Here is a 21850-nt window from a genome sequence, read left to right on the forward strand (position 1 = left end):
TAAATAAAATCTTACCTAATGCGTAGTTTTCACCACAGAAAATAATAATAATAAGCTGCCGCACTCAATTCTGCCTTAACAACATAACAGTGGTAACTTGACATGCGAGTTTAATTCAATTAATCTCATAACAATATTCCACTAAAGGGACTGATCGTGCCATTCATCTGTTCCGTGCCTTTAAGGGGTGTGGCCTTTACTTCAGTGTGAGCGTCTGAGTGTTAGTTGTTCATATTTGTGTGTTTGACTGAAGGTAGCACAACAACATCAGGCAAAACTTTATACACTGATTGTGACACTTCTCATTTTCCCTAAAGAAAATATTTACATAACACGTTGCGCGTCAAACGCCATTCACAATTTTCAAATGTCAAAGTTCATGATTTTAAAATCTCGTCCCTCCAGCTGTCTCGGTCACGCCGTTGCCGTTTGCGTGCCAGCTCGGGGAAGTAGGCGCTGTTGTACGGCCGGTCTCGCTCGGTCACCTCCCTGCCCGACTCCTTGTCCTTGCCGTTGCGCTGAGCCAGCAGCGCTTGGGCCCGCCGCCGCTCGTCCGCCTCGCGCTGCAAACGCTCCGCTCGGAGTTTTTCTATTGAGCTGGCGGGACGAGGAAAGCAGCTGCGTTAGTAACAGGGCCGGACGATTTTGAAAAATTGCGATTTACTGGGGAATTCTTTTTTTAAAGGTCCTCTTCTGTATTTACAAACAAGCTATAAATTATTATAAAAAATTAATATTCTAGAAAAATAATCCGTTTCAATCACCTTACCTCTCCCCTCTGTCTCTCTTGTCTTTTTTCTTGCTCTTGTGCGTCCTAGTGGCCGTCTGGCCCATAGCTTTCTTCATCTCCTGCAACGGGTCCAAACTGTCTTTCAGCCGCCGATCCTTTTTCTCCCGCTCCTCCTCGCTTAACTCCTTCCTCTTGTCGTTCCGTATTTCGCTCTTCTCCTTTTCTTTCTTCTCGTCTTCCTTCTCCTGGCCAGTTTTCATGTACCACGGCGTGACCTCGGTCCCCGGCTGGGGTCCGAGAGACACCAGTAAGCCGATGGCGCGCTCCTGTTTCTCCTGGAAATAGACGGAACACGGACAGCCCATATTAAATCCTAGAGACATTTTTATTTATTGTCCAATAGAAAAGGTCATATGGCTTAACTAAGGCTACAGCTAACGACTATTTTATGAATTATTTAATAAGTGAATTTGCATTAATAAAAACAATAATGTGCATGGAAGTTATTATTTTTGGTTACTTGTGGTAACCACTCACATTCTACTGTAGTATCTGTGACTCTGAGTATGTATGGCTTGAAATGGCGGGCCTGATCCGGTGAGTGACATGGGCGTCGGCAAATGAGTATATAGCTAACTGTAGTCAGCTCCGTTTTTTCTAATTGATCGATTCAAGTTATTTGATTAATTTAGTTGCCATATAACATTATGCTTAAAGTCATACCTTCTCCTCTTTCTTTTCTTTGAGATACTCCTCATTGTCCTTCTTCTCCACAGATTCCTCGAGGGGGAAGAGGTTGAGATGCTCCAAAGCTCCACTCGGTTCCTCATCTTTCACCTCCTGGCTCTCTCCTGCTTGCGGCGGCAGAGCGGCTCGGGCTTTCCTTCGCAGAAACTCGGTGCGTGCCTGCGACGCGCGAGAAAGTTGTGTAATGGGAGGGAACGGTGAGGGCACTTGGCAGAGCGCGGACCTCTGCCAAAGGCAAATAACCGGGATCTTGAGGTCAAATGATTCTGGAGCCTCACCAAAATGTAATTTTTCTTGGCTCACAATTTTTGGGCAAATGGGTTGTGTCGTGATTGCTTTCTGCTGCTTGGTATATCCAACTAGTTTCTAAGAATGAGTCACCTCTTGCTCCGCACGCTCCACCCTCCGCTTGGCCTCTTGCTCCTCGGCGGCTGCCTGTGCTTCATCTCTCCTCACCCGGGCGACGTTGTCCTTGTTGCGGACGTGCCAGCTCTTCTTGGGGAGAATGTTCATGGTTACCTCGGAGAGGCTGCTGGTTAGCTCGTAAGCACGCTAGCTGAATATCGACTGTGGTGAAAAGGAAGAAGTTAAACATTTCAATTAAACACAAATTCACAAACATGTCAACAAGGAGTGTCATAATCTAACACTACATAAACTGTCATATATATTTTTTGTGCTAAATCTGTGTCTTAATTATTATTTTTGCTACTACTGTATGACTTTTCGTCACACTAAAACCAGCAGTACAACTACATGTTACTAGTGAGGCTAAACTATTTATAATAAGCATTATGGTGCTACTAGTAGGGTCCAGGAGGCTACTAGTGCATGACATGCCTACTAGTTGGATCAAGTAGTGCTACGAGTGCATCACAGTAGCGTACTAGGAAGGTTTAATTGTGTACTAGTAGTTTAGTGTGCTCATTGTCCTGACTAGTAAGACAACCCCAGTGCACTAGTAGAACAACTGCGTCTTACTGGCTCTGTTTTTGCCACTAGTGCAACTTTAAGCCTGCTAATAGGACCTTAAGATGGACATAAAATCTATCTAATAGACTCCCAAACGGTTTCCGCGTATGTTGCATGAACTAATACGCGCTACTGTTGGAATAAATGCTCAGGTGATTTTCCATAGGCTACAACAGGCGGAAAAAAATAGCGTTCGCTTCCTCTTCTGTAAAGATTTGCTAGTAGATACTAGCTAATCTCAAAGTTTACCTGACAAATTAGAGGTTGTTAAAGGCCCTCTGACGCACAAAAAGTAAACATTTAATACACTACTGGTGAAAATATGATAAAAATAGATAGAACTTACATGGAAGAAAGGCTTTTGCTAGCTAGCCACCGGAAGACCACACCGGAAGTAAACATTAACCGTCATTGCAACGACACCGTTTGGACACTAGATGCCGCTATATGCCGTTGAATTTATTCCAACGAACCAAGACGTACGTACTCAATCAATATAAACACATGCAGTATGATAAATTAACTATATTTATTTGCACTTTTGGATGTTTCTTCTTCCCAATGCGCACTGCAAAAAAAACAGCAACATTTGTTTTAAACTACAGCATGATAAAATAGTGGTTAAGAGCATTTGCACAGCAGTTCTCCAGTTCGGGATTCAAATCTTGTCTGTGGCCTTTTTGTGAGGAGTTTCCATGTTCTCCATATGTCTATTTGTTTTTTTTCCTGAAACTCCAGCTCCCTCTAACATCTCCAAAACATGCATGATTGAAGTATAGCCTACTACAGTAAACTCTAAATGACTTGCACACGAACAAAATGAAGTCAAAACAAGTTTTCTTCTTTTTTTTAATAACAGTATCATGAATATATTAACAGCGACTAAAGAGTCTACAATGGGGAAATGTTTGTCATGCAAAATCTCTTGTTGGTATCTGAAGTTGACGACTCAGATTCTCAATCTGTTTGACCAAGAACTGCTTGTCGCGGCCCTCCTGTGAAAAAAAAAAAAAAGGAATAGGACCACACATAAAAGGGACAGAAATGGACAAACTCATCAATAAGAAAAAAATGCAGATTGACCTCATCTTACCTGTTTGAGTTGAGCCTTGAGAAAAGTAACACTTTTACCGTAAACAGCAGTCAGAGCAATGAAATAACCCATCACTACGCTGTTAGGGAAAAACAGAAAGAAATGATCATAAAATAGGCACAATATTAGGAACTCTTGCACCATATAGCAATTATTAATTAGCTCTCTTGAAAGACCAACAATTCTTAACCAACAGGGAGAGGCTCAGAAAGCACCAACATCATACTTCTAGCAAAAATATTCAAAACAAACCACCTTCACATTAGGCTCATCACTGGTAATAGATTTTTACTTTGGCAGTTTGTTTTGATTAATTTTCAAAAATCAGATGTTAGCTTCCCACCCCCAAAATTTTAATCGTTGTTTTTAGAAATCCTCATTCAATTGGGCCTAATGTTATTTATAGTCTGGCGTTCATGTGCAACTTCACTGACCAAGACAAGGCAAAAAGAGGGATGGAGAAGGCCTGGGATCCAACGAAGAAGAGAAACTCCTGCGTGACTTGCGAGAGGCGGTGGAAAGATGTCGGAACGATGTCCCACATGTTCGGGAAGACGCGGAAGGGCCCGCAGCCCATAGATGGACGGATCCTGAAAAAGCAAACAACAACATCCTTCGATAACACGACACTAGGGCATAATAATCCACCGTTAGCCGAGTCTACTACTCACTCAGACACACTGTAGATCATAACGAGGGTGGCCATGGCCCATCCGAACAGCAGCACCACCAAAAAGACGAAGGCGGAGGTGGTGGAGCGGAAAGTCTTCAGCGCGGGGCGACAGTTGTAGAAGAGTGTGACCTGAGAGGACACGACGGACCCGGTTGGATGTTGACGAGTATGGAAATAAATCTTTTAGATCCTGCCTAAGGTCCATGTACTAAGTTGCTCTTTTTAGAAAAAAAAAATGCTGATATGGTGTTACCTTCTTGCAATAGAAGAGAATGACAAACTTGACTGTATTGATGACGGGCAGCAGGGGGCAGAAAAGAGCCCCAATCCAGACCACCGTCTGACCGTACACCAGGCCCAGCACGTTGGCGGACAACACAAACTCCTGCCGGCCCACCCATTGAGCCACCTTGTTGGACCAGTTGTCCACCAGCATCCTGGCAACCACAAGCGAAATACTGCAGGATTCCACCAAAATGTGAGACGGATTGAAGTGCACCTGCGTGGAAACTCCACCAATCCGAGTACACCGACGGTGACAATGAGGTCGAAAAGCGTCAACTTGTACATTTCTTGTCCCACTCGCGTTTCCCAGCACTAGAAAAAGAAATTCGACGATGTTGACATACAAACACAAGTACAGGATTTTGTCTACAAATTTGCTGAGTTGGTAAAAGTACTCACGATGCGGCCATTTTGTCTTGTAACAGCCTCTTGTTGTCGACTAAAAATGACATCACAGTGCCTAAGGACAATGTGATGTCATTTTCAGTGGGCAGCATGTGTCAGGAAAAGGCAAAATGGCCGCCTCCTGAGATTGATAAAACAGGTGGATTTTCCTGCTTAATTCAGGTACCACAAACACAATATTCATCATAATACCATGTGAGGGCACATAAAACATATAAAGAAAATGTTTGACTTGACTTCCACTTTCAGTAGTAGTATAAAATGCTTATGTACTTAACTCATTCACTGCCATTGACGGCTATAGACGTCAAAAATTAATTTGAACTATTTTTATCAGTTTAACATTTTTTTTCCACTTCGTTAACAACAGTATGAAAACCTATAAAAAAAAAATTATTGTATAATTAGAACAGATATAAAATCGTGAGTTAACTAGTAAAGTCATGCGACAAATTTTAATCGCCTGACGCCCCTCATTTTTAATATTTTTTTCTTTTTCAAATCTTTAAAAAAAATAAAAATGAAGAAAAGAATATTAAAAATTAGGGGCGTCAGGTGATTACATTTTTTAATTGTAATTAATCGCATGACTTTACTAGTTAACTCACGATTTAAAAAAATAATAATTAAAAATTAGGGGCGTCAGGTGATTACATTTTTTAATTGTAATTAATCGCATGACTTTACTAGTTAACTCACGATTTAAAAAAATAATAATTAAAAATTAGGGGCGTCAGGTGATTACATTTTTTAATTGTAATTAATCGCATGACTTTACTAGTTAACTCACGATTTAAAAAAAAATAATTAAAAATTAGGGGTGTCATGTGATTAATTTTTTTTAATTGTAATTAATCGCATGACTTTACTAGTTAACTCACGATTTAAAAAAATAATAATTAAAAATTAGGGGCGTCAGGTGATTACATTTTTTTATTGTAATTAATCGCATGACTTCACTAATTAACTCACGATTAATAACACATTTTATATCTGTTCTAGATGTGCAATAAAAAATTCTAGGTTTTCATACTCTAAACAAACGTGGAAAAAAATGTTAAACTAATACAAACAGTTAAAATAAAATGTTGACGTCTATAGGGGTCAATGGCAGTAAATGAGTTAAAGACTCATTGAGACATTTTCAGCAGTAAAAAGTGAATATTTCATACAGGATCAATTTGATAACTTTATTATTTTTCATGTAGAATTAATACCTTTAAAAAACATTTTTTCCACTTGCTGAAGATGACATGTTTCATTTGTGTCGGCTTACCGGGTACTCCTCGTGGTTGTACTGGCACACCGCACATTTCTTGGCATCCGCCTGGCATGTGATCTGACCCCACAGGGTGAAAAGCAGAACTCCCAAGCTCACCAAGCGCAAGAACACCGCCCTGAACATGACACAATGCAATTATTACGGAAAGCTGTTTCGATAATCACTACTGCATGAATATTTGCATGACGATTAATACTAGTAGCATGCAGGTGGTTGAACTAGTGCACAGTTTTCCTCAATGCAAACTGCACTGTATTTATTATTCTATTCATTGCATTATCTGTCTACCCACAAGGCCACATACTCAGGTGTCTGGTTGTTATGCCAACACACAGCTTTGAGAAGGATTAGTTTGACGCACTTTAAACTCAATCACGCTTCGCATGGTCTTAACTCATTCACTGCCATTGACGGCTATAGACGTCAAAAATTCACTTTCTAAGTTTAAATTTATTTTTTTGTTAACAAAAATATGAAAACCTAGAAAAAAATGTTTTATTGTACATTTAGAACAGATATAAATTATGTGATTGATCGTGAGTTAACTAGAGAAGTCATCCGATTAATTATGATTAAAAATATATATTCGCCGGACGCCCCTAATTTTTTATAATCTTTTTTTTTTTTTTAATGAAAAAATTGTTTAAAGAAAAATTGAAATGTTTTTTTAAAAAAAAGATGATTACAAATAAAAATAAAATAAAAAAATTATAATAATTAAAAAAAGAAAGAAAAAGAACATAAAAAAATAATAATTACAATTATTTAAAAAATAATTTAATTAAAGAAAAGATTATTAAAAAAAATTAAAATATTTTGTTAAATAGAAAATATTATTATTATTATTTTTAAATAATTAATTTTTTAAATAGAAAACATAAAAAATTAGGAGTGTCAGGCGATTAAAATTTGTAATCGTAAATAATTGCATGATTTCACAAGTTAACTCATGATTAATCACAAATTTTATATCTGTTCTAAATGTACAATAAAAAATCTAGGTTTTCATACTTTTGTTAACAAAACTGGAAAAAATGTTAAACTAATCAAAATAGTTCAAATGAATTTTGACGTCTGTAACCGTCAATGGCAGTGAATGAGTTAATATAGTACACACAGTTGAAATACGTCACGCATAGTCTTGACATAGCATAACAACGACAACAAGCGCGTTCAATTATACAGTTCATTGTCGCCTGTGAAATAGAAGTGGCACCAGATTTCTGACTGAAATTCTCCACATCAAAAATTCAACCCCACAAACGATTGGATCGAACCTTAACAGGGCCATTATGACTGTGGTGCTGGGCGGATATCGCTCAGCGAGCGCGATCTGGTCACACAGAAGCGGCACCAGGAAGTTACCGGCCGTGATCACAATGGAGGGCAGATACTCAAAAATCAAACCCAGAATCCCCTCCTGACCGCTCCTCTTCTGTGATGGGGGGGAAAGTCAAAACAACAATTACACGTCGTCCATTTAATCCGGATCACGAGTGCTTACCTGACTGAAAACAGTGGCCTCAAAGATGCCAAAGCAGGCGGCGCCGATGAGCCCCAAAGCAACAAAAGCCATCAAATGCGAACAAAGTACAAGATGATCTTTTGGAATGTGGTCAGAGCGGCTGCCTTCCTCTTCCGAAATTGCTCCTCCAGGTCCACCTGAGTTGACCAAAAACAAATGAGAAAAGATTATACAGAAAAATGTAATGTTGTTAAGGAGCGGTTGTAAATGACCCGACTACGAAAAGTATGTTCACAATTAGAAACGTTTTGTTGTTGTTCATTAAGCATTTTAAAGTTGTTGATTCTCCAATCATTCAGGCTAGATATGTGGCAAAAATCATTCAGATTTTAAATTTGGGTTTCAAAAAACTTAAAGCAGAAGTCAAAAAAAATATATATATAGACAATAATATGTTCTATGCAGCCCCACTAGTCTAAACATGACATTCTGATTAATATATCACTTAAGGAATATGAGTTATGAAGCAAAATCCAGCAGTTTTTATCAATATCAGAAGGCGGCCATTTTGCCACTTGCTGTCGAGTGAAAATGACATCACAGTTACTCAGGGCTCAGGCAACGACCAATCACAGCTCACCTGTTTTCTGAAGCTGCACCGTGATTGGTTGCTACCTGAGAAACATTGATGTCATCTTTAGTCGACAGCAAGTGGCAAAATGGCCGCCCCGAGATGGATAAAAACAGCTGGATTTTGCTGCTTAACTCATATTCCACTAACACTATATCAGAAGGCGGCCATTTTGCCACTTGCTGTTGAATGAAAATGACATCACAGTTGCTTAGGTCTCAGGTAACAACCAATCACAGCACAGCTTCAGAAAACAGGTGAACTGTGATTGGTCGTTGCCTGAGCAACTGTGACGTCATCTTCAGTCGACAGCAGGTGGCAAAATGGCCGCCCCCTGAGATGGATAAAAATGGCTGGATTTTGCTTCATAACTCTGAAGAATATCATATGTTTAGACGAGTGAGGTCACATATATTTTTGTCAAGAAATGTTTAAGGTTCACTTCCTCTTTAAACATTTTAAGGTTCACTTCCTCTTTAAACATTTCTTGACAATAATATGTAATATGTGACCTCACTAGTCACTAAAAATGGCCGCCCCCTGAGATGGATAAAAATGGCTGTAACTCATATTCCATAAATGTAATATTAATCAAAATGTAATGTTTAGACTAGTGAGGTCACATATATTTTTGTCAAGACTCACTTTGTCACTTCCTCTTTAAACATTTCTTGACAATAATATGTAATATGTGACCTCACTAGTCTAAACATTACATTTTGATTAATATTACATTTATGGAATATGAGTTACAGCCATTTTTATCCATCTCAGGGGGCGGCCATTTTGCCACCTGCTGTCGACTGAAGATGACATCACAGTTGCTCAGGCAACGACCAGCCACAGCTCACCAGTTTTCTGAAACTGAGCTGTGATTGGCTGTTACCTGAGACCTGAACAACATTGATGTCATCTTTAGTCGACAGCAAGTGGCAAAATGGCCGCCCCCTCAGATGGATAAAAACAGCTGGATTTTGCTGCTTAACTCATATTCCACTAACCCAATATTAACCAGAATACCATATTTGGAACTAGTGGGGCTGCAAAATTTTCCCATTTTAGAGTCAGGGTCTAAAATGCAAGGTGGGTCAGCTCTTATGGAGTCACCAAAAATGTGGTCCTGCCTTTGACCTCTGACCTGTAGCTGGTAGTGGATGTTCTTCTGCTTCAGCTTGGTCGCTCGTTCTCCCAGGCAACCGTAGTCCCATCCCGTGAACACGATCATGCTGTAGTTGCCCACGGCGCTGCCTCCCGTCGCCACGGCAACTCGAGCCGCGCTCCCCATCCTGCGCGAGAGCGGCCGCGAAGGGGACATTCGGTTCGTTAGCTCGTTTTGTCAAATCAACACAACGTGAGGCAAATGTAAGTTTGTCCGGTGGCCGACCGAGCCATGATGCAGATGAGGCAAAAGGCAAAGTAGAAGACGGCGGTGAAGAGGTAGGCCAGCGGGAGGTTGTAGGAGAAGTTGTTGTCACCCACCAGCGTGTTGCTGTAGTAGCCATAAAAAAGGTACGAATACTCCATGAAACCCTGAACAAAGGGAGAAAAGTAGGGATAGACCGATTATCGCGCCGATATTCAGCATTTTGACAAATATCGCCATTTTTGAAGAATCATACGGCCGATAATAGATCTATTTAAAAAAGTGTTCAGGGGGAGGAAAAAAAATCATGGAACTAATTATTAAAATTTTCATAGATGCTTCTGACCCTGGGAACTCTGCACCTTGTTTTTGTTTAAAATTAAAACTAAGATGAGTAAAATTTAATACTTCTGAGAGTTTGAAATTTAAAAAAACTATTTACTGTATCAAAACAATAGGGAGCTATTTACATACGTTTTTATTTAACTTTTGAAGACATGCTACTGGGAGATCCCTGAACTTTTTGTTGGATTAAAAAAATAATATATTTAAAAAATATATTTTTAATTTAATTTAAAAAATATATATATATATATATTAGATTTTTTTTTTAAGTCCAATATTTTACGAACCCTAAAAGTTATTCAATAAACTTATGATTTTTTTTAAACGTTTTTTTTTTTATGCCAATATTTTTTATACCAATATTTTCCCTATTAGTGGAAATGAATATCGGCTCCAAATATCTGTTATCAGCGTCCTTGACTACTAATAATCGGTATCAGCCCTAAAAAAAACATATCGGCCTATCCCTAGAGAAAAGCTCTTCAAAAAGCAGAGACACGTCAACAATTCTTTAGATCATTGTTTCTCACAACCTTTAGTACAATTTTTTTTTTTAAACAGCTCTTGAAATTATTAGATTGCACCTATGAGAATTGCCCATTAAATTGTTATTCGACATGATGAAGTTGTGTCGGGGTCACTTGAGTTTCTCACCGTTCCCGAAAGGAAGTCAAGGATGTAATTATAGAACACCACCAAGCCTTGAGAATTGGGATCGTATTGCATGCATTCCGCCGGCCCTGCAAAACACACACGCACGCACGCGGACAGTGCAAAGTGTGTACACAACACACACACACACACACACGCCATGTTGCTGAGTGGCGCGCGTACCGCTGTTGTTCACGGGGCCGCTGTCGACAGATCTCAAGACGATGCTGGGGATGAAGACGAACCCGGCGATCAGTAAAAAAGAGACAAAATTAAGAACCACCAGGAAACGCAGGAACAGGAAGTAAGACTGGACTCCTCCGCCAAAGTTCCCTGAGAGGATAAAAAAAAAAAAATGAAAATGAAATGAAGGGAAATTACAGTAAATGTCGAATCTGAGACATCAAATGCTTTGAATTGGTCAATAAATGTATACAATATCTCTCAATATGGACATTTTATTTTGAAAAAAAAAAATACTGTAAAAAGGGAGGAATTCTTAACTGAGTGAATTAAACAAAATAGTTGGTGTACTTTTACCTCCAATCTGCTGCAAAGACTTCCTCCACAGCATAAAGAGGTTTAGGAACTCTCTGGTATTATTTTTCATTTTCTTGAGGGTTTTGCGCGACTGGTTTCCACGACGACAACCTGGAGGAGGCTACGGGCACCTTCATTTCCTGCACCTGCCTAGTGACACAAAACAATGCACAAATAGATTACTACTGGATTCATACGGTGAGAGAAACACATTTTTTTCCCATATGATATTACAGTTAACTCATTCACTCCCAGACATTTCCACTGAAGCAATCCCCTTCGCTCCCGGCTGTTTTATTGGATTTTGACAGTTTTTTCAAGGCCCACAGAATATTGTATTCTATTGCTATAAAAACATTGGAATCTACCAAAAGAAAGATTAGAGTCTCTTCTTCCATCAGGAAAAAAAAGTACATTTCGATCTGTTTCCGTTTTGCAGCAATTAGCATTAGAATATAGCTAAGTTTCATCCTTATTCACAAATCTGTTTAGAACTGTGGGTAAATCAGCTTGTTTGCAACATGGCCCCGGTTGATCTCTTATACTCTGCTGCCACCTGCTGGCCGTTTTTTGTAATAACTTCCATTTCTTCCAACCGTTCTGTGCCGTTGAGAGGCTGCATCAAAGCCTTCTGTATGCTCTAGCATTAAAAAAACACATTAACAAATAACTTAAAACATTTAAAATAGAACATATTTATATGTTTTTGGGAGCAAATTGAAATGGCAAAAAAAAAGACAATCTAGTTAAATGTAGTGTACGTAAACTTAACTATAAATCAGATTTGTTTGATAGGCTCATTTGTGGCTGCAAGTGAGAGTTAATGATACAGTGGATATAAAAAGTCTACACACCCCTTTTCAAATACCAGGAATTAACCAATTGCATTTAAAATACTTCTGATTAACCAAAAAATTAACTTCAGATATTCTAGTAGGCTTTTTTCTCTAATTGCCTCAGCTGATTATTTTTGTAACACTTTATATATCATGGTATTTGTAACACAGTAGCAAAATAAAAAAAATAAAAAATAAAAAAATATTTTTTTTAATTTAATAATTGAATATTTAAAAAATATATAAAAATGTTTTCACACCTCACAGCCCTTTTCAGCGCCATGGGCAGAGGGATGGTGCGCAGTTCCCGAGGCTCTGATTCTGTGCAGCCATCAACATCATCATCATCATCATCATCATCATCATCTTCCTCTGCGACTGCCGAGTTCCAGTTGAAGTGAGGGTAGTTGCGATTGGACCCTCGAGATGAAGAACGTCTTAACCTCAGTGACCCCCGGCCGTTGGGGGTCACGTAATCTTCCACTGCAAGACAATGAAGGCTTTCAAACAGGTAAAAAAAAAAAAACATATTTAGTGTTGGAAAAAATGAATGGCACACCTTCAGCGTATTCGTAGTCACTTGATGCTTGTCTGTGTGGGTCCATTCTTTATAAAAAATACGCTGTAACTATGAATACAAGTCAAAATAAAAATAAAACATCTGCCTTGAGGAAGCTTGTGTATTTCCTAGATTCTCGCTCCCCTCCTCTGATGGACTTTAGCCTCTTTGCAAGTGCACTTCCTTGTACGGTATAGTATGCTTTAACCCATTAGAACCCACAACTAAAAGGCACAATTATTCCCATTGTGCAGGTGACTGTACAACATACAGTGGATATAAAAAGTCAACACCCCCCACCCCCAATTCCCGCGTTTAAACGCTACTTTTTGGTGATATATAAAATGACGTGAGCAATAATTAGTACAACTCAACTGGGTGAAAATTTTATTTTGAAAAGCCCCGAGTAGAACAGCTGAACTTTATTGGGGTTAATATGAGGCACTCTAAATGGTGGCAGGTGTGTTGCTATAGTTTTGGAAAGTTTCATTTTAGTGAGTTTTTATTTCGTTTTGATTTTTGTTTTTAAAATTTTAGATAGTTTCAATTAGTTTTCAGGGTGGTTCTGTTAGTTTATTAGTTTTAGTTATTTCATAAATGCTTAGTTTTAGTTAGTTTCAGTATTAGTTTAAAAAAAGTGTGTATTATATTTATTTTTAAAAAAACATGGGAACGACATCATCTGAAGGTGCTTTTCTATTGGCTGCTGCTGCTAGATGATGTCACTTTTGTGTGACACACTTTCAAACGTCCTTATTCCGGTTCATATCAAAATAAATCTACTTAAAATCACATTTAAAATCATCCCCAAAGGCTCATGCATTAAATTAATAGCCGAAAGCTCAAACGAAGGGCATTTTTGCTATAATTATAGTTATAGTTAGTTTTGTAAACATAAAATGTAGTATGTTAGTTTTTATTTTATTTTATTATTTATTTTATAACCCCAATTTTTTTTTTCATTTTAGTTTTTCGTTAGTTTTAAATAACTAAAGTAAACCTTGGTACCAACTTCCATTTAAAATGAGTTCCAATGTGATTGGTTCATTCTGACAACATCCACATTGCCAAATATGTAAGGGTGTGCACATTTATGCAACCATTTCACAGTTGCTTTTTTTTTTTTTTTTACGGTACTTGCATCTTTGAAATGATTTATCCTGGTCTAATCTTTTATGTCACAAAACCTGGCATTTGACCAGGGGTGTGTAGACTTTTTAGATCCACTTCAAGCCCAACTTGTGATCTTCGAAAAAAATACAGACAGTGATGGAATAAGAATCACATTTGAGTACAGGGGAAGAAAATAAAACTGTTGTGGAGGTTAACAGGCAGGTGTGTTTGTGTTGTCAAGGTGCAAACGTCATATAGAAAGACATTTATCATGGCAGTATATTGTATATGTGTCAAAATGAACAATTCTTTGCTATATGAATGGCAGGTAACATACAAAAATGCATAATGAAAACTGACAACCACAAAAAAAAAGAAATATTTGCGTGGCTTGGCATGCAACATGCAAGCTTCCTTTGCACTTAAAATGGTTGCTGACCGATTCACGCCAGAGCCAACAGAGGTAAACATTTGAGTGTGTCAACGCACGCACACGTTCACTCAGAAATAGGCGTGCGCATCTCTCCCAAAAAAAGACAATTCGATGCACATCTTGATACGACTCAAGGACGGTTCACCTTAAAGTGGAATGATTCAATTTGGTTCGATTTGATGCACTGACATTTTTTCAATCAAAAGCGACTTTCAGCGTCGTTACACCCCCAGTCAGAATAACGAAAGTGCCCAAAAAATATAATTGAATCACAATTCAATATTGCTGACTTTTTTTTTCTTTCTGCGGCATGAGGTAACAATCCGCAGAATTACTTTTGTTCCAGACTTGGTAGAAAAACGCACACTTACAAACTCACTTTTGGAAAATGAGCTGCTGGAACGCTTTGGCAGTTTTGCAAACGTTTTGACCAATAGAAGCGATTGAACCCTCAAAAATTCACGTAATTGATACATGTATTCACATTCCTGTGGCAAAATGGTTTCCAAATGACAGCGGCACTTGGACCATCGTATTGTTTATACACAGTGGTGCCTTGAGATTTTTCTGGTATGTGCGCCTTGGCCACATGGGGGCAGTACAATACAGACACAGAATACAGACACACGAAGAAGAGTTACAACCCAACCGATATGGATTTTTTTTTAGGCTAATGCTGATTTTGATAGTTGGCAGAATAAAATTCCAATCACAGATTAATTTTTAAAACTTTATGATGAAAAAAAAGTTAGTTTTGGTCCCATTTGACTGTTTTACAATACTTTGTTATTGTTAACTCATTCACTGCCATTGACAGCTATAGATGTCAAAAAATCATTTTGACTATTTCTATTAGTTTAACATTTTTTTCCCACTTATGTTAACAAGAGTATGAAAACCTACAATTTTTTTTATTGTATTAAAACCAATATAAAATTTGTGATTAATCGTGAGTTAACTAGTGAAGTCATGCGATTAATTATGATTAGAAATTTTAATCGCATGATGCCTCTTTTTGCCATTTTTAATAATCTTTTCTTTGAATTTTTTTTTTTTTATAATCTTTTTTTTTAAGAAAAGATTACTAAAAATTAGGGGCGTCGGGCGATTACATTTTTTTTATCGTAATTAATCGCATGACTTCACTAGTTAACTGACGATTAATCACAAATTTTATATTTGTTCTAATACAATAAAAAAAAATCGAGGTTTTCAAACTCTTGTTAACAAAAGTGGGAAAAAAATGTGAAACTAATAGAAATAGTTCAAATGAATTTTTGCCGTCTATAGCTGTCAATGGCAGTGAATGAGTTAATAAGTATTAGTTTAACTTTACAACATAGAGAAAAATCAGCAGATTTTTGGGGATGGGTTGGAATGTTTGAATGTCATTATGTTTGTTTTAGTGTTGCAATGTGTTCATGGGGGCTGATATTTGCCAATTATAAAAGAGTCAATTTTGGCCGATAAAATTGGCCCTTCACTTTTATTATTTGATTCAGTCAAAGCTATGTGATGTAATTCCCTTTTCACCTGAAAAACTTGTAAGTTGGGTCACTTGTATCTCAAGGCACCACTGAGCATGTAAAAAAAAAAAAAAAAAAAGTTGAAAATAAAAGCCTTGAGCAAATTCCAACTCACATCCCGTCCCTCCAGTTCCGCCGAGCGGCATCCCATTCAGTCATGTTTTTCGCTTTTTTCGCCATTTGTTATTTTGCTCTTCTCCTTGTCTCGCCTCCTTCCTCCCTTGAGAGCCCTGCCCGCAATTATGCAGCCGACGGCCAGCACGTGCATGGCGAAGTAGATGGACGACCAGTAGCTGATGGTGTCGGAGGCTTTGAGCAGCACGAAGCCCATGCACATGTAATCGTACGCTCGCATCTTCAGGAACCAGTGGACCCAGTCGAAGATGTTCTGACCGCGCGGGCCCAGCCGCGCTCGGACCGACGCCTCCATGGCCGACTCGGCGGCGATGCAAAGCGGGATGGTGAGGAAAGAGAGGTAGTATCCGGCGTGTAGGCCGTGCCAGTAGGCGCTGATGAACATGGTCCAACCGGCCCTGAGTACGATATATAAAGACACATGACAGATTTGTCATGTTATGGTCAGTTTGATGCTTTTTAGTCTGCTGAAATCTGAAGATGTTTCAAACCAGCATTTGAGAAAATCAAAAATTGAGCGTGTGATCAATAAATAAACCAAGCATTTTCCTCCCTCACCTGAGCGTGTAGGACTTGAAGGGGGCGTTGGGGTAGATGTAGTGATGAAGCCACCACTGCACCGTCATGTTCCAGTAACGCATGCCGTGACGCACCTTCACGCAGAAGTCCGTGTTGTAGCAGTCGATGTTCTGGATGGTTTTAAAGTCGTAGGCCTCCTCGGCCAGTGATTCGGGGCTTCGGAAAAGCAGAAAGAAACGTTAAAAGAGCAGGCCCACACTCCAGCAAATGTGCCGAATTCTCACGTACCTTATTTCCATTTGAACTCATTCTTTGCCATTGACGGTTATAGACGTCAAAATGAATTTGAACTATTTCCATTAATTTAAAAATTGTTTCCACTTTTGTAACAAGAGTATGAAAACCTAAAAAACATTTTTATTGTACATTTAGAACAGATATAAAATATAATACATAACTAGTGTAATCATGCAATTAATTACGATTACAAATTTTAATTGCCTGACGCCCCTAATTTTAACTCATTCACTGCCGTTGACGGCTATAGACGTCAAAAATTCATTTGAACTATTTCTATTAGTTTAACATTTTTTTCCACTTTTGCTAACAAGAGTATGAAAATCTAGATTTTTTTTATTGTACATTCAGAACAGATATAAAATTTGTGATTAATCGTTAGTTAACTAGTGAAGTCATGTGATTAATTACAATTAATTATTGCCCCTAATTTTAAAAAAATTTAAATAAGGGGCGTAATTTTTGCACAATTTATATATTTATCTTTTCTAGATTTTCATAAAAAATGAAATGAAAAAAAATGTTAAACTGAGAGAAATTGTTCACATGATTTTTTGACGTCTATAGTCGTCAATGGCAGTGAATGAGTTAGCATGGCTAAAAGCGTCAAAAAGTAGATTTTTCACGTTGCTATCCCTTTAATAGGTGTCAATTCACATTTGCGTACCTGTAGCTGACGGTGGGTCCGCCGCCCGGTTTGCACTGAGCCCGTTCTGGATAGCAGCCCAGCCCGGCGCTGATGCATCCGGCCTCAGCGCCGCACCACGCGGCGTAGAAACGCATCCTGAACACGAAGAACACCACGATCATGTAGAAAAACCTGATGTGAGGGAGAAAGGGAAGAAATGTGCGTTTAAAAACTGAATTTCACTAACAGTCGTTGACATTTTCATTTTCTCTTATTTTGTTGCATCTGCAAAAGCCATCCCGAACATTGACACAGGTCACGAGAGGTCACCTGAAAAAGAAATTGTGATCCAGGAAGTCGTCGGTGCGGACGTAAGCCAGAGGGAAGACGGAGTTTACAGCCAGGAAGAGCGCACCGAAGACGGGCACCAGTTTCAGCCGCTGCACGCACGGGACCCAGCCGGGCAAGGCCAGCGGTTTGGGCTGCTCCAGCCAGTCGGTGTACGTTTGGAAACGAAAGAACGGGCCTTTTGGGGGGGAAGAATGAGAAAAGGCAGTGATGAGAGGACGACAGGTGGCAAATGAACCGTGGACTTCACACAAAAGGGTAACATGGAGGGAAAGATGGCATTGGATAGGGGAAGAGCACAACAACAAAGTAGAGCTACATTTGTAGGGCTGAACCATTTTGAAAAAGAATCAATTGCTAATTGTCATTTCCCAATAATGCAATTGCAAATGTGCTATTTCTTTAAGGTCCTCTTCTCATGTAATTTTTAACTCATTTTGCTCCCAAAAACGCATAAATATGTTCTATTTTAAATGTTTTAAGTGTTCCAAAGACGTATTTATACGTTTTTTTTTTTAATGCTGTGGCTCTGATGCAGCCTCTCAACTGCACGGTTGAAGAAATTGTAGTTATTACACAAACGGCCAGCAGGTGGCAGCAGAGCAAAAGAGATCAACCAGGGCTATGTTGGAAAAAAAGCTCTTTTACTCACATTTCTAAATAGATTTGTGAATAATGATGAAATGTAGCTATATTATAATGCTAAGTGCTGCAAAAAACGGAAACATAAAAATATACTTTTTTTTCCTGATGAAAGAAGAGACTCTAATCTTTCTTTTGATAGGTTCCTTCTGTTTATAGCAATAGAACACAATATTCTGCGGGCCTCGCAAAATCAGTCAAATCCAGTAAAACAGCCGGGAATGAAGGGGATTGCTTCAGTGAAAATAGCTGGAAGTGAATGAGTTAAGAAGGTGCATTTATACTGAGACTGGATTACACACAGGTGGACTCTATTTATTATCATCGGTCATTCAGGCCAACACTGGATCATTCAGAAATCATCGGGGAACTTCTGGAGTCACTTGTCTGCACTGAGAGAAAAGGGGGTGAATAATTTCACACACCCTACTCTTAAGTTATTTCTTTGTAACATGAATAAATAAATATCGCATAAAGTTAATTCCACTACACAATTGTGTCCCACTTGGTGTGGTTTCTTCCACACACAAAAAAAATAAAAATGTTTTATATATATATTTTTTTTTTTTTTTTAATTTTGAAGCCGGAAATGTGGCAAAAGGTCAAAAGGTTGCATATTAACTGACTAAACAGTTACGTAAAAAAAAAAAAAAACAACCAACTAACTTTATGGGATGTTTTGTACAAAACAAAACAAAAAACATTGGGTCTCTCTGTTTGATACAAAACAACCCAAATTTTTTGATAAATGACCCACAAAGTTTGGTCGAATAGATCCAAATAGCAAGTCAGTCACTTTTTTTCTTTTTTTTACCCAAATTGGGTTATTTTTAATGCAACTGATTAAAATTAAGTTGATGGCTTTTTCCCCCTCCAAATTGCAGCCTTTGCATTTGAAATTTGCATTCCGCTACATTGCGATGTCAATTTATGAATTGCACAGCCCTCTACATTAGCACTGCTTCTAATGTTTTACTAGTAATACGGATGCAGACTCACACAATGTTGGACAAGGAGCAGAGTGAGACAAAAAGAGACAAGTGGTTAAAAGTAAAGCCATTTCAACAGGATGAGCAACACGCATGCAAATGTTTCCACATATCCTCTTCCACGTAACACAACTTCCTCCTCCCGACTCACCTGTCATCACACCCACATAGCAGTAGCTGTACGACATGATGTCATACAGCGACGGCTCCCGAGACAGACAACCAACAACCGAAGATCTGGAGAAGGAGCTCACTTCCTTCTTCCTCTCCACGTGGAAGCTGTGCACCTCATTGGCTAAGCTCACCATCTAAATTGCATCAGAGTGCAGAAAGTGGGGAAAAAAAACAAGTGGTTGGATTTTGGCTAATAGAAAATGGTGTACCTTGAGGGTGAGAAGCAGCTGGACGGCGTTGGCAAAAGGCGTCGGCGCTGGGAAACCGAACCATGTGACCAGCCGGAAGAAGAGGAGGTAGAGAAAAGTCCAGGCGAGACTCAATGTAGGGGCGTGCCTTTATACACAGAGGAGAATGGGATCAGCTAAGAAAATTAAGTGGATATAAAAAGTCTAAACACCCCCCTCTTCAAACACCATTTTTATGTGATATCATAATCATTTAATTTTTTTACATCATTAAAGTGGCCTGTAACGTATTCAACACGTTTGATTTTTTTTTTCCCCAGACGGAACTCCAAAATAACATGAGCGTGAATGGTTTTCGTTCATTTTGAGCTCAGCCACACTCCAGTTATACTGTAAGAGGGTGTACACACTTATGCAACCATAACATCTCAGCTCTTTTTACTTCCTCTTCAGATAAAAAAAAAATAAAAATCAATTGACTTGTATATGATATTAATGTAATATTAATGCAGTCTGTAATATTTAATAACATTTTTTTTTTTTAAAAACTACCTCCAACTGCTCTTGATAATAATCCACGTTCCAATCACCGTCACCAGAGAGTGGAGTGTGTGTACTTGACAGGTGGCGAAAGTAATGGAGAGGCCCACAAGCATAGCTGCTCCCTGCTTTACAGGAGGACCTGAAACCAAAATATGACATAATCAAGACCCCAACTCATTTATTGACAAGCAGTAAAGAATGAAATGCCAATGTTTAATTTGCGATATACAGATAACAACTTTCCAAATCATGGAAGGACTCAAAAAGACACTCACTGAGGTAACGGAAAAGGAATCCAAGCGGGATGGAGGCTGCTAGGACTCCCAAGTACACCAGCTCATCGGGAGACATTGTTGCTCTAAAGGAAAAAAAGATCATCATTATAAGAGGCGTGTCATAAAGGCTCCAGGACTGGTGTCACAAAAGGTACACTTCAAACCCAAACTATGAGTTTGGACCAGATGATCCACCAGCATGTCTACAAAGAGATCTTGCGGCATTTTGTTCCGTGCACAAGACAAGGGAGAGTTGACAATACACCCTGAGCATCTGGCAGTTCCTGGCCAAGAAGACCATGCCACAAGCTCTCAACTCACCCCACCTGGCTCTGTCTGATTTATCTATTTATTTGTTTTATACATGGACAACAAGATGGTCATGGTGACAGAGATCCACGAAGAATTCATTCAGGAATGCATGAAGGCGTGGCAGAGAAAACTGGAAAATCAATACACTCTAGGGGGATTACTTCAAAATGGAAAACTTGTAGTGTAGATGTGAAATGTATCTTGTGTGTGGGAACTACAGTATTCAGATAGATCTAATTCACCGATTGAAGATTGAGATTGAATACAACAGCTGGGGAAAGGAAAAAAATCATTTTGAGGTACACTGTGTTCTTTTAACAAGGTTTATATTTTCTTAGCAAAAAAATAATCTAACAAAACACCTCTCAGTGAGACACGATTAACTACAACAGTGGGTTTTAAGCAAGTCCAATTCTCTATCTCGAAGTTAAAAAAACAAAAAACTGCATGCTTTTTCCAACCACTGTAAACGCTGACTGTCATTTGTGGCTTTAGTGGATTGTGTGCAAAAAAAAAAAGCCATTACATTTATATGACATTTCTGTTCAACACTGAAATGTGAGCGTTTTAGTGGCCAGGTTGTGGATCTTCAACCTTTGAATGGTGAATGCACTTACGGTATATGATCCAGTTTATGCAGAGCTCCTCGTATTTTGTTCCAATTTGCAGTCAACGTAGCCTGGACTCGGGTAAAGTGATTTAAAAATAATGTTCACTGAAAACGAACACTAAATAGTCCAACCACATGGACGAAGCGGATCGAACGTGCTTGAAAGCGAAAGTCAGCACCCGGGCGGGTTTAGCAGTTTCTCAAAGCTAATAGCGTGATAGCGTATGACACGAACCAGTTAAAACGACATTACCGTTTACACAAGCGTGTGTGACACGAAGCCAACATACTTACACGGTTGGTGACTGATACGTGGAGAGGAACCCAGCCCAGCTTTGCCATTTACAAACAAGTCTCCACGGATGGGAAAATTGCTTCCGGGTTTGTGACGTTTTACTTCGTGATTGGACGCGGCCATTTTAGCTTCGAGGTGGGTTTTAGCATCACGGTTGAAGGAAATGTATTTTTTTTAAACATGAGTCAAAGCCGTTCTGATATGTTACAGTTTCAAAAGTGTGCTTCAACAATTTAATTGAAAACA

General features: G+C 38.8%; 3 protein-coding genes across 4 annotated transcripts; all 3 read right to left on the minus strand.

The window, feature by feature from the left end:
* Positions 1–93: 93 nt before the first annotated feature.
* Positions 94–2897, minus strand: leng1 (leukocyte receptor cluster (LRC) member 1). Its single transcript, XM_077575881.1, has 5 exons — positions 2796–2897; positions 1859–2044; positions 1454–1636; positions 770–1065; positions 94–597 (listed from the first exon to the last, which is right to left on the minus strand). The coding sequence occupies exons 2-5, from the start codon at positions 1988–1990 to the stop codon at positions 378–380; spliced, it is 831 nt and encodes a 276-aa protein (XP_077432007.1). The 5' UTR covers positions 1991–2044; positions 2796–2897; the 3' UTR covers positions 94–377.
* Positions 2898–3062: 165 nt separating this feature from the next.
* On the minus strand, positions 3063–12779 carry tmc4 (transmembrane channel-like 4). Its single transcript, XM_077575545.1, is given in 18 exon segments — positions 3063–3444; positions 3543–3621; positions 3977–4132; positions 4214–4344; positions 4469–4652; positions 4715–4812; positions 6182–6302; positions 7465–7622; positions 7692–7765; positions 7768–7849; positions 9422–9569; positions 9668–9813; positions 10646–10731; positions 10826–10975; positions 11183–11277; positions 11279–11332; positions 12279–12501; positions 12578–12779. Coding segments are annotated over 18 exon segments (2115 nt in total). The 5' UTR covers positions 12624–12779; the 3' UTR covers positions 3063–3360.
* A 162-nt stretch (positions 12780–12941) lies between these two features.
* Positions 12942–21693, minus strand: mboat7 (membrane bound O-acyltransferase domain containing 7). 2 transcript variants are annotated; one of them, XM_077575546.1, is made up of 9 exons: positions 21604–21693; positions 20388–20470; positions 20122–20251; positions 19591–19717; positions 19359–19515; positions 17559–17754; positions 17268–17420; positions 16343–16519; positions 12942–16182 (listed from the first exon to the last, which is right to left on the minus strand). In XM_077575546.1, exons 2-9 carry the CDS (start codon positions 20461–20463, stop codon positions 15801–15803), a joined length of 1398 nt encoding a protein of 465 aa, XP_077431672.1. In that variant the 5' UTR covers positions 20464–20470; positions 21604–21693; the 3' UTR covers positions 12942–15800. The 2 variants fall into 2 exon arrangements, with proteins under 2 accessions (XP_077431672.1, XP_077431673.1); XM_077575547.1 differs by lacking the exon at positions 21604–21693 and adding an exon at positions 21317–21580.
* Positions 21694–21850: the final 157 nt, after the last annotated feature.

This window comes from Vanacampus margaritifer, chromosome 9 (assembly GCF_051991255.1).
Source record: "Vanacampus margaritifer isolate UIUO_Vmar chromosome 9, RoL_Vmar_1.0, whole genome shotgun sequence".
In the NCBI taxonomy this organism is placed as follows: Eukaryota; Metazoa; Chordata; class Actinopteri; order Syngnathiformes; family Syngnathidae; genus Vanacampus; species Vanacampus margaritifer.

Coding starts and splice junctions, on each gene's coding strand:
- leng1 (XM_077575881.1), bottom strand. CDS start 1,990: ATGAACATTCTCCCCAAGAAGAGCTGGCACGTCCGCAACAAGGACAAC. Junction 1,637..1,858: donor TGGAGCGTGCGGAGCAAGAG/GTGACTCATTCT, acceptor CGCGCGTCGCAG/GCACGCACCGAGTTTCTGCG. Junction 598..769: donor AAGAGAGACAGAGGGGAGAG/GTAAGGTGATTG, acceptor TCGTCCCGCCAG/CTCAATAGAAAAACTCCGAG.
- mboat7 (XM_077575546.1), bottom strand. CDS start 20,463: ATGTCTCCCGATGAGCTGGTGTACTTGGGAGTCCTAGCAGCCTCCATC. Junction 19,516..19,590: donor AGCTGCTTCTCACCCTCAAG/GTACACCATTTT, acceptor GATGCAATTTAG/ATGGTGAGCTTAGCCAATGA. Junction 16,520..17,267: donor GGACCCACCGTCAGCTACAG/GTACGCAAATGT, acceptor GCTTTTCCGAAG/CCCCGAATCACTGGCCGAGG.